The 12,123-nt window shown below is 49.2% G+C and overlaps 1 protein-coding gene across 6 annotated transcripts in view; it reads left to right on the forward strand.

The window, feature by feature from the left end:
• STRADA (STE20 related adaptor alpha) overlaps positions 1–12,123 on the forward strand; it is a 31,353-nt gene that overhangs the window by 17,709 nt on the left and 1,521 nt on the right. For all 6 annotated transcript variants that reach the window (XM_036269728.1, XM_036269727.1, XM_036269726.1 and 3 more), the window contains 7 exons: positions 4,523–4,625; positions 5,155–5,276; positions 6,711–6,819; positions 6,938–7,061; positions 8,607–8,778; positions 9,304–9,408; positions 11,704–11,945. In XM_036269728.1, coding sequence (XP_036125621.1) covers positions 4,574–4,625; positions 5,155–5,276; positions 6,711–6,819; positions 6,938–7,061; positions 8,607–8,778; positions 9,304–9,408; positions 11,704–11,945 — 926 coding nt within the window. In that variant the 5' untranslated portion in view covers positions 4,523–4,573. The remainder of the gene's footprint in view (positions 1–4,522; positions 4,626–5,154; positions 5,277–6,710; positions 6,820–6,937; positions 7,062–8,606; positions 8,779–9,303; positions 9,409–11,703; positions 11,946–12,123) is intronic.

Here is a 12,123-nt window from a genome sequence, read left to right on the forward strand (position 1 = left end):
TTCTCACTAAGTTCATTGAGCATCCTTATAAACAAATAGTATTTTGAACTCAGCATCTGTTAGGTTGCTTATCTCCATTTCGCTTAGTTCTTTTCCTGGAGATATTTTCTGTTCTTTCATTTGGGACCTGTTTCTTTGTCTCCTCATTTTGGCTGCCTCCCTGTGTTTGTTTCTATGTGTTACTTAACGAGAGGTATGGGGCTAGCTGAGACCAGATGCTGCTTGTTTGAAAGAATTTAGGAAAACCTGAAGCAGGATCCAAGACAGGCCAATCCTATGGTTAAGCAACTGGCAATAGCTTGGGTGGGCTTGAAAGGTGGGTGGGGGCGGGGCCTCAGGGAGTCACCAGGGCGGGGCTACCAGTGTGGCCAGGTTGCTGGAGTCCCAGATATGGCGACTGTCTGCCGCCCCAGGGAAGGACTCACCAAAGGAACAAAGGCCTCTGACAGCACGTTTGTCCCGGAGAAAGCCCCCTCTCCAGCCGTCGCTCCAGTGCCAAACAGCTCAGTTCTTCCCTGTGTCTCTGGCGCCCCTCGAGCTGCCTCCCCTCCGAGCTTAGAGGGAGAGAGTCCGATAAGTCCGTGCGGGGCCCTTTAGGGAGCTGCCTGAGGCTCTGGCCGCCTCAGCCTCCCTGAGCCTCAGTTCCCGCTGGTTTTTCCAGCCAGAAGTTATGGGGATTCTCTTCCTGGCACTGGAACCCTGAGCCAGGCAGCTGGTGTGGGACGGGGACCCCTCAGTTCTCAGGGAGGACCTTCCCAGCCGAGGTGTCCTCCTGATTTTTTTCCACCACACGTGGGTGTGGGACCAGCCCGTCCCCTCCGCCCTCCTACCAGTCTGGATGTGGCTGCTGCTTTAATTCCGTAGTTGTAGGACTTCCATTCAGCTTGATTTCAGGCGGTTTTGAATGACGGTTGTTCTGTAGTTTAGTTGTAACTTTGATGTGGTTGTGGGAGGTCGCGATGTGGCGTTTACCTACCCACCATCTTGACCGGAAGTCTTCATAGTCTCTTTTTCAAATTAGAGAAACATTAAGGAGTTTGCCTGGAGATCAGAGGAGAGAAGACCTTCAGAAGGTCTAGATTTGTTCTTACTGGGACCATATTGTTACTTATTAAAAAATGCAGTATAGTAAGCCCTCACTTATTATGGTCGATAGGGTCTGCAACTTTAGGGGAAACAATGCATAACCGTAGGCTAATTGACATAAAAAAGGGTTAGAGTTACAGCATCTCATCAGTGTTATAACAAAACAACATTGAATGAAACGATGTTATTTGAGGGCCTGCTGCTGTACTTTCTCACATGCAGGAACAGATTCTGATCTGCCACGTGCCCCTAGTGAGTGTGTTATATGAGGGCTGTCATTTCCAGTATAGCTCCTTGTATTGAACCCTGTCTCCAGTGGGACTGGCCCTGCTCTCCTTTTCAGCCTGTAGGGATGATGAGGTTCTGGGCAGAAAGCCTCCTCAGTTCAAACTTTGCCCAAATGATTTTTTAATAAAATTTTTTTCTTTATTGATTTTAGAGAGAGAGGAAGGGAGAGGGAGAGACAGAAACATCGATGAGAGAGAACATCGATTGGCCACGTCCTGCACGCTAGGTATTGGGCCCACAGCCTGGGAATGTGCCCTGACCGGGAACCGACCCAGCAACCTCTTGGTGCATGGGTTGATACTCAACCACTGAGCCACACCAGCCAGGCATTAAATTATTTTTTAACGTCTGTGCCAGCATTGTTGTAGGCATTGAGAAATAATACATCAGTGAGCAAGACAGATAAGGCCTGTGCCCTCACGAAGCCTGCATCCTAGTAGAGAGGCAGGGGATGGATAAATAAACTGCAGTGGTACTTGCTGTGAAGAAAATCAAGCAAGAAATAAAGTGACTAGGAACCTGCTTTACTTTGGCCGAACAGAGTCTTCAGTGAATAAACGACATTTAAGTTGCGACCAGTGATAAGGAGCAAGCAGCCATGGGAAAATGGCAGGGGCAGGGAAGGAGCAGGGCAGCTAGTGCGAGTTTGCTCAGTCTGGAGTGACCGGACGAATGAGTCGGGAGGGTGCTATGGGGTGAAGTCCTAGCAGCAGGCAGGGACCAAACACGTGGATATTCACAGGCCAGAGGAGGGAGCTCGGTCTGAAAGCAGTCCCTTGGGTTTGTGTTAACTGGTGACGCTGATTTTATTGAGGAGTAGATTGATACGTGAGAACACAGGATCTGCAGAGCAAGAATATGTGCAGGGGGGTAGAGTATACGGGTAAGAAGAGGGGACTCTTCAAGATTAACTGAGTATGTAGCTTGTAAATCCTAAACAAATGGGGAGTCGCCATTTCAGAGCTCTTGGTTTGAGTGTTTGGCTCAAATAGCTACTCCATTTTTGTCCATTGGTTGTTTGTCTCTCACCTGTGTGAGGCACCTGGCATGTAGGAATCAGTATCTTCAGATTGCTCTGAGGACAGGGTAGTTTCAACAAGCTACAGTGCCTATTAAATGAGCCTAGAATTTGTTTTCAGAACATATGAAAACATAGACAAAAACCAAAATCGAACCGACCTTAACTGTTGATCAAGCTCTACTTAGGATTCTCCTTTTTCTCTGTTCCATCTTATTTGTTGAGCAGGGAAGTGGCCAAAAAGTAGACAGCAAAAGAAGAAGAAGAATAGAATTCACATTTCCTGAAAACCAGGTGGTGCTTTGGGAAGTGCTAGGCTAAACGAAGTTGAACAAGTTTCCTTACTATCGAACTTCTCAAAGCCTTAAATATGCAGGTCTGTCTTGATTCCTCATGAGAGTGCTGCATTTTCTAACTTAATTGGATGTAAACTTTTTTTTCATGCATAACTGCCAGAATCAATTTTCTACGGAGCCTACTTTGGGGAATTCCTACATTAAAACAACTTAGAAAAATGGACAAGAGACAGAAAGAAGCATTTTCACCTTGGAGAAAATCTATATGGCCAATAAGTACATGAAAAGATGTTCAACTCCATTAGCAATCAGGGGGAAATGTAAAATCAAACCCACAATGAGATTGGCAAAAACTAAGTATGAGTACCGTAAGTGTTAGGGGAGAAAGATAGATCAACAAGAATATAATATATTGCTGGTGGGAGTGTATATTGATTTAACCATTTTGGAAAACAATTTGGCATTATCTCGTAAGGCTGATTGTTCATACCCTCTGTGATCTAGCAGTTCTAGTCCTAGGTATAAGCTTTAGAGGGACTCTTGCATATATGATCAAGAGACACATTCAAACGTGCTTCTAGTAGCATAGTTCAGAGTAGCAGAACTAAAAAAAAACCAAAAAGCCCATCACCACTGGGATGGATAAATTGAGATGTATCCCAACATGAGTGTTACACAGCATGGGTGCACAACATGGCTGGATACCACAGCATGGCCCTGGCTGGTTTGCTCAGTGGTTAGAGCGTGGGCCCTCAGACTGAAGGGTTGTGAATTCGATTCCAGTCAAGGGGTCAAGGGCACATACCTAGGTTGCAGGTTTGATCCTAGCCCCAGTCAGGGTCATGCGGGAGGCAACCAGTTGATGTATCTCTCTCACATCAGTGTTTCTCTCTTTCTTTCCCTCCCCCATCCAGTCTCTCTAAAATAAAACAAAACAAAGTCAGTGGAAAAATTTTCTCAGGTGGGGATTAACAGAAATAAAAATAAATACAACAACATGGATGAATATTAGAAATATAAAATTGATTAAATTAGAAAATAATCTGCTGGCAAAGCTCAATTTTGCCTAAGTAGGTTCCTCTTTTTTTTTTTTTTATCTTCACCAGAGGACATTTTTCCATTTTTCAGATAGAGTGGGAGGGAGGGAGCGGAAGAGAGGGAGAGAGAAACATCAACATGAAAGGGACATATCGAGTGGCTCCCTCCTGCACGGCCCCAACCAGGGCTGGGGACAAACTGCGACGTACACCCTAAATGGCTGGGATCCAGCTACACTTGTAGCACAAATGGGGCAGGATTGAGAAGCAGTTCACCTTTGTTGCCTGGGATGATGGCTGAGACCTGGCAGCTCTGTTTCTCACCCACAGCTCAGTGTTTCAGCTGTTTTCTTGCTTCCCTTGGAGATGTCAGGGAATGATTGGTCTGGAGTCTTGGTTTGCTAATGAGAGGGCTTCTCATGGCCACATTTTCCCTATCACAAGGTTCGGCGTTTGATCTTGGGGATCTTAATAGTCAGGACCTTAAAAATAGGACCCTAATACAGCAGGAAATTCAAGTGAACCTCCTACTTCTCCATCCCCTTGCTCTTTTATAAATGTGCCTTTATCCAGACATCCTTTCTCCAAGTAAGAATCTTAGTTTTCACTATGCCGTGTGCCTAAAATTAATATAATACTGAATGTGAATGCGACGACACCTCATCGAAGGGTGCTTTGCCCCCGTCAGAATTTCTGCTCGTTTAGATACCTGTCTCCTCATGGGTCTGAATTACCACCTCCCCATCCCCATCCCACCCCCAGTTTTCTCTTATTAACCTATTTTTCTTTTTCTTTAGACCAATGAGGCGAGCTCAGAGTCGATAGCATCTTTCTCGAAGCAGGAGATCATGAGTAGCTTTCTGCCCGAGGGAGGGTGTTACGAGCTGCTCACCATTATAGGTAATGTCCAGGGACTGCCATGACCTTCACACTCCACGGGGTGGCTGCAGCTCCCAGCATCTCCACGAGTGTGTGTCTAAGGCTGTCAGCTGAGTGGACTAGTGGCGACAGAACTGGCTCTGATGCGTCTCCTTGGATTGTGTTTCTCCAAGTATGGAGAAGAGATCATGTTACCAGGGAAAGAGTTCTTGAAATTTCTTCTTTTTGGCTGCACACGTCTGGTGCCCTGGGCCAGAGTCGGTCAGAATGGTTGGCCGAGAAGGAACCGACAGGAGAAAAATCAAGAACTGTCAGCCATGAAAGTAACAGTAGTGAAAAAAAATTTTTTTTTGGCCTTTTCCAAATTATATTTTGTATTAGTTGCCTAATGTTGCAAATTACCCTAAAGCTTAAATGTCTTAAAACAACTTTTATTATCTCCCAGTTTCTGAGTTTTAACTTGAACTTTCTTTTAAAACCAAGTCTCTTGAAGGAAGAAGAAAATTTGGTTGCTGTTGACCTTGTTTGCGGCATCCCTCGTTTCTTTCAGGCAAAGGATTTGAGGACCTGATGACAGTGAATCTAGCGAAGTACAAGCCAACGGGCGAGTATGTGACAGTGCGAAGGATTAACCTAGAAGCTTGTTCCAACGAGATGGTGACGTTCCTGCAGGTAATAACATGCGACTGTGACCCTTGGAGGGTGGGCTCTTCGCTCCAGCAGTAATCACAGGGCGTCGCTTACCTCCGTCTTCTGAAAGTAGCTGGCGGGAAATGAAGGTAGACCAAGCCAACAAGTTATGGAAGCTCCCAGTGAGGAACCTTGGGCTTTGGGCACCAAGGGTTCTGCAGTGCTGCTCAGCCCAGTTTATGTTCCTCTCTGCTCCAAAGACTCCTCTGTGCCTCATTTATTTATTATTCAGAGAGGCACAGTAACTTGCCCACAGTCACACACACCAGTAAGTGGCAGAGGCAGGATTTAAACCAGGCAGTCCTGTTCCAGATGTGGGGCAACCTGCCCAGCCACAGGTGGACATCTGCCAGCTCTTAGCATCCTGTTTCCCTGAGGTTCCTTTCTACTGGAGAAGCAAGTAGCTACTGACTCGTTAAACTGGGAAAGACGGCAGGTCTAGTAACCGGCCGGGGACTGGGTTCTCCTTGCCTGATGAAGGCTTGCACTGGGAACTCCTTATGTCGAGGGCCTGGGTCAGCGTATTTTCAATAGTTAGTTGCACCCCCTCCCCTTCTTACCATGTTCTTCTGAAATCATGCTTATCTGACGGTGCTCTAATACCAGTTCACAGGCTCAGAGTAGTTTTGCAGATCAGAAGATGGGGCAGAAAGTCTGTCCCAACTGAGTTCTTCGGGAAAAAATATATCTGACTTTGTTCTAGAGCATGTTGGACTTTCAGATTCTTCTGTGGAGCAGTGGACAGGTAGAAGGTGCTGCCTGTTTGGCTTTAGCTCACATCCCAGAGGCCAGGACCCTAGGGTTTCTACGGTTTTCTTGTCCAATTTGTTTTGACATCTTTTGTCCAAAATTATTTTAAAATTTCATAGGTCTGACACTCTATAGCTGCTCCTAAGGCGGGGATCTCTCGATCTGAGGTTGCTGGAGAGACAGTATCCAATGTTTAGTAGTTGTCGTTTGTTCTGTGATGCTATCTTCCCTTGTTTCTATTAATGACAGCATTTTCCTTCATATTAGGAAAACATTTCTCATGTTTTTATCTTCAGGAAGAGTTCTGTGCCTTAGCCCTTGAAGTTGAGCTGAGCTTAGACCTTCCTGAGTCTTCGATGTACAGTCTGTTTCCGTCCCTCCGTGCGGGGAACTGCTAGCGGTTGCCCTGCTGGCGGGACGTCTGGCGGCTCGAGGGACTGGCCGGCAGGGCCAGACGTGGGCCGGAGCTGGCAGAGCAGCGCAGCCTTCCGTGTGGAGACAGCAGAGCCAGCTTCTCGTCCTGGAGGGCACCCTGCTTAGGCTGCCCCCAGGACTGAGACCAGCACTCAGAGAATACCAGGACCCCATATTCATGCTGCCCTCTTCTTGTTGAGCGTCATTCCTCAGAGCCCCTTAATTCTGACTTCAGCTTACCATTGGTTTCAGGGGGAACTTCATGTCTCTAAACTCTTCAGCCATCCTAACATCCTGCCATATCGAGCCACCTTTATTGCAGACAATGAGCTGTGGGTTGTCACGCCATTCATGGCATATGGTGAGTGGGAAGGGCTCCTGGTGGAGAGGGGTTCTAAGAACTCTGTTGTCAGCTGGCTTATGTGCTGTTTTCCTTCTCTGTTACCCCTTCCCCATCTCCCCACGATTCTGTTCTTCAGGTTCTGCAAAGGATCTCATCTGTACACACTTCATGGATGGCATGCATGAACTGGCGATTGCTTATGTCCTGCAGGGGGTGCTCAAGGCCCTTGACTACATCCACCACATGGGATATGTACACAGGTGCATTCTCAGGCATATTCACCCTTTACAGGAGGGGGATCTGTGCCCGTGAGCCCTCAAGTCAACACGGGAGGGTTGACTGGAGTTAGTGAAACCAGACTTGGGATTCTGCCCAGCCTCTGAGCTCGTGGACAGAGCATTTAGCCAGTCAGTGATGGAGCTGCAGACTTTGTCTTTACTGAGCAGCTTGTCCTGAGTATTGTGTGAGAGGAACATCTGAAGTGGACCGCTGCACCCGTCTGTCCCCCTTCCTTCTGGGGCACCCAAACTGGTGTGTGCACCCCAGAGTCTGCCCTGTGCTGAGAGGCTGGGGAGAAGACGATGCTTAGTAGATGGTGTCAGGAAAGCGGCTCAGGGTGGGGAAGATAATAGAGCTGGACCCCCACCTAACTCCACATACAAAGGAGCTCTTCCAATGGACTAAAGGCCTAATGTCAGATGTAAAACTACAGACTTAGAAGGAAATATGAGGAAATATTTTTGGGACCTGAGGTATAGAACTTTTAAATATTTTAGAAGCACAAAACATAACACAAAAAATCAATACATTTGATTATATCAAGATTAAAGATTTGTCTCCAACGAAGGACACCTTGAACGAAGTTAAGAAACGATGATACCACGGAAAATGTTACTTTGTCTAAAACACATGGGAGATTAGTAACACGGCAGTCTTCTGAATCACCAAGAAAAGGATAGCAGAGCCAACAGAAACATGAGTGAAGGATGAGATTATAAACGAGGAGACCCAACAGACTGACAGCCATATGAGCAATAATCAGAAAAGCAAATTGAAACAGGTGATACCTGCTTATACCCCAGAGACTGGCATATTTGGAGGCTGGGTGAAGCCCAGTGCGATGAGGAGGTGGGGCCTCCTGTCCAGCTAGTAGAAGACAGCCCGACTGCCAGTCAGGGTCCCTCGGAACCGGGACTATCAGGGACCTCAGTGCTGCCTCTGGTGTGCACACCCCAAAAACCCTCACACAGCCCCTCAGGGACATGGGTGCGTGTCACTGTCCAGTCATGGTGGGAGCCGTGGGAGTGTTCCTTGCTGGGAAAACGGATGAGTAAAAGGTCAGATTTCCCCGAGCACAGGTGGCATTTAGAAGCAAAGATGAGATCTGCAGATGGCAGCATGAATGGGTCTCACAAACAGGGCGCTGAGCAAAAGGAAGAGTGGGGTGCATAGCACAGTAGCCGTAGGCAAACTGAACACGCACGCACGAGACAATGACACCCTTGACGAGCACACAAGGTGTAGGTCAGTTAGGTGGTGGGGACACAGTGGTCTGTGAGCACAAGGGAACTGAACAGAAATCTGGGGATGTGTAAGGGGTCATGCACTCTTTTGTGTATGTTTGAAACCTTTCACAAAAACATGTACTGTGTATATAATATGTATATACACATATCATACACACACACACATGCTGACAGGGAGAGACTGACTGGATCTAGTGTGTAAAGACCAAAGTTTCGTGGTGTGAGGAGCTCCTGCTGCCCTGTGACACCCTCTTCCCGCCACCTGCCCCTGCCCCCCAGGAGTGTCAAAGCCAGTCACATTCTGATCTCCGTGGATGGGAAGGTCTACCTGTCTGGTTTACGCAGCAACCTCAGCATGATCAGCCATGGGCAGCGGCAGCGTGTGGTCCACGATTTTCCCAAGTACAGTGTCAAGGTTCTGCCGTGGCTCAGCCCAGAGGTCCTCCAGCAGGTCTGTACTGGGTCCTGAGGAGCCCCAGCCCCACCACCTGTGATTTCCCAGGAAGCCGTCAGGAATTTCCTGGGATGGGTGTTCTCTGCCCCAAGCGCAGTAAGGGCTCGGAGGGAGGCTCTCCTGTTGGCAGATAGGCCTGGGAGGCCTCTCACATGGGCATGATGTGCCCCTGGCAGATGGAGTAGTTCCTCGTGTGGGGTCGCGAACTGTGCCTGATGCTATTTCTACTCCCTTCAGAGATCCCTGCACCTTGTGGGAAATGAGCATTTGCTGCTCTCTCCATCCCTATACTACGTGAGAACCCGGGGCCCCACACGTGCTCCTGCTTGCTCTGGAGCGTCGCAGTCGTCCCTTCTCAGATGCAGCTGCGCTTCAGTGGCGCAGGCAAGGACGTGGCAGCTGGTCCCGGTTTGGGGACGGGCTTTCTCTCCCTCCGCAGTGTGTGTTCCACCCGCTCTTTTCCTAAGAACGAGGGCCAAGGCTACAAACGGAGTGATCTGTGGCTTTTTTCTCCTGATTTAGAACCTGCAGGGTTATGATGCCAAGTCTGACATCTACAGTGTGGGAATCACAGCCTGTGAGCTGGCCAATGGCCACGTGCCCTTTAAGGACATGCCTGCCACCCAGGTGAGCCTGCAGCCTTCCTTCTCGCCCGCCTGCCTGTCCACCTCCCACAAATGCAGGACACTGGCCAGGGGTACTCGGATGAAAGACAGTCCTTCTCCTTCAAGAGCCCCACCCAGGGAGACGGGTGTGTAACTCCGTGCTTCTGGGTGACAACTGCTGTGCGAATGGAGACCCAGGGAGGAAAGCTCAGGGCAGGCCCACTGCTCAACATTGCGGGCCCGGGGCTGGTGAGGTGGAGCCCACGGACCAGGTGTCTGTTTACAGTGTAAATCAAGTTGACGCTTTTAAAAATATCCTCACCGAGGATATGTTTATTGATTTTACAGAAAGAGGAAGAAAGGGAGAGAGAGAACATCAATGTGAAAGAGAAACATCGATCAGTTGGCTCCCGTATGTACCCCAGTGAGGGATCAAACCCAAACCTTTTGGTGTTCAGGACAATGCTCCAGCCAATGGAGCCACCCAGCCAGGGCAGGATTACACATTTTTATAAATTTATAAAATATGTTGTCCTCCTACCTTGATAAAAACACATGGAAGGCCAGTTTCTAATTTAGAATTCTCAGACTTCTGTTCACACCCCTTACAGTGACTGCCTTTGGCCATCCTGGGCATACACAGCGGTGTAGTCTGCCCTTGGGAGAGCCCCAGGGAGGAGGCCCATCTAGCCAGGCCTTGTCAAGTCCCAGAAGTGGTCTTGGATCACTGGGGCAAAGACTGCCTGGGTCCCAGGTACCTGGAACATGATCTAGAACTGGAAGGGAGTGGGGGCGTTGTACGTTCTGAGTGAGCCTCTCCCTTGAACCCACAGCCTGCTTGCCCTGTGGGGAGGAGGGCAGCTAGAAGAGGAACTCTGTAGAGCAGGGGGCCCAGGGAGGTTTCTGGGAGGAGGTGACACTTGAGTAAATAGGCTTTAACTGAAGAATGGAAACTAGAAGGAAACTCTTTTAGGCTGAGGGAATAGCACGTGCAAAGACCCAGAGTCAAGAAAGAACAGGACCTGGACAACAGCAAGTAGTGGTGAATGGCTGAAGTACAGGTGCATGTCGGCGTGTGCTAGGTGATGTGGCTGGAGGAGGAAGCTAGGGCAGATCATGAAGGGCTTTGCATGTCACCCAGGACATCTGGTTCCTGTTGCAAGTGTGCGGAAAATCACTGAAGGCTTTTAAGCACAGGAGTGATGGCATCAGATCTGTATTTGAAGACACTCACTAGGAGGTGGGTTAGATCTGGTAGTCCAGGAGGGTGTGGAAATCTAGGTTAGGAATCTAGAAAACCTAAGTGAGACCCTGACAGATGCTCAGGAGAGTTAAAAGGCTATTTACGGTGAATGAGAGGCACAGATCCAGAATCAACACAGTCCAATAGGATTTCTGGGATGATGCAAATGCTCTGTATCTGCACTGTCCAGAATGGTCGCCACTAGCCATCTGTGGCTATTAGTTAAAATGTGGCCCATCAGATTGAGGAACTGAGTTTTAAACCTAATTTAAATTCATTTAAATATATACTGCCTGTCTGGTGTGGCTCAGTGGATTGAGCATTGTCCCATGGACTGAGAGGTCCCAGTTCAACTGCCGGTCAGGGCACATGCCTGGGTTGCGGTCTTGATCTCCATTGGGGAGTGTGTAGGAGGCAGCTAATTGATGTTTCTCTCTCACATCAATGTTTCTCTCTCTCTCTCTCTCCCTTCCTCTCTCTAAAAAAATCAATAAAAACATATATTTTTAAAAATAAATATAAATAGTCACTTGGGGCTAGTGGCCACCATACTACTCTAGAGAGATTTCCAGGTTTCTGGCTTGGACAGAGCAATCTGCAGGGACTTGGACAGCAATCCCCAAGTTGGGGCTGGTTTCTCGAGTATGGAGTCTGAGGGCTTTCAAACAGCTGTCCCAGCTTGGCCTGTCCGGGCTGCTGCTCCTGTGCGGCTGCCGCAGTGCCAGCCCAGGTGCTGCTAAAGGACCCATCAGACCCACCTGGACTTGGCAAATTGGCCTGGGCTTCAAAGAAAGTCACCCAGCTGCTGCCTTCGCCCTAGGGTGAGGGCTCTACAGTGAAAAGGATCTGATGCCTTCTAAAGGGGAGGAGACAGCCCCTCCCAGCCATGGTGAAGGCCACTTCCTTGCAGCCCCTCAACAGCTGGGCCCAGCTAGGGCCTGGCTGCCAAGCCGGCGGCCAGCATTCCTTTGTTACTTAGTCTACTTCCCCTACATCACATTTGTGTAGTGAGAAAAGTGTATCTGTGAAGAGACTCTGGGTCCTCCAGCCCAGCTCTGGCTCTGTCCTCCCCAGATGCTGCTGGAGAAACTGAATGGCACAGTGCCCTGCCTGCTGGACACCAGCACCATCCCCGCTGAGGAGCTGACCATGAGCACCTCACGCTCAGCGGCCAACTCTGGCCTGAGTGAGAGCCTGGCCACCAGCTCCCCCAGGACCTCCAATGGGGACTCCGTATCCCACCCCTATCACCGCACCTTTTCCCCCCACTTCCACCACTTTGTGGAGCAGTGCCTCCAGCGCAGCCCGGACGGGAGGTATTTGCGCTGGGCTCCCGGGGCGGGGTGGGGCGGTCTGGGGCTTCAGGGGCTTCAGGCAGGGTTTGACAGGGTGCACCTGTAAGGGTCTGGGTTCCCCAGGTGTCCAGAGCCCCCACGGCAAGAGGGGTTGGCCTGAGGGTTTGCTAAGAAGGCAGCTGAGTAGCTCTGGCTGCTT

This window comes from Molossus molossus, unplaced genomic scaffold (assembly GCF_014108415.1).
Source record: "Molossus molossus isolate mMolMol1 unplaced genomic scaffold, mMolMol1.p scaffold_m16_p_19, whole genome shotgun sequence".
Classification (NCBI taxonomy): Eukaryota; Metazoa; Chordata; class Mammalia; order Chiroptera; family Molossidae; genus Molossus; species Molossus molossus.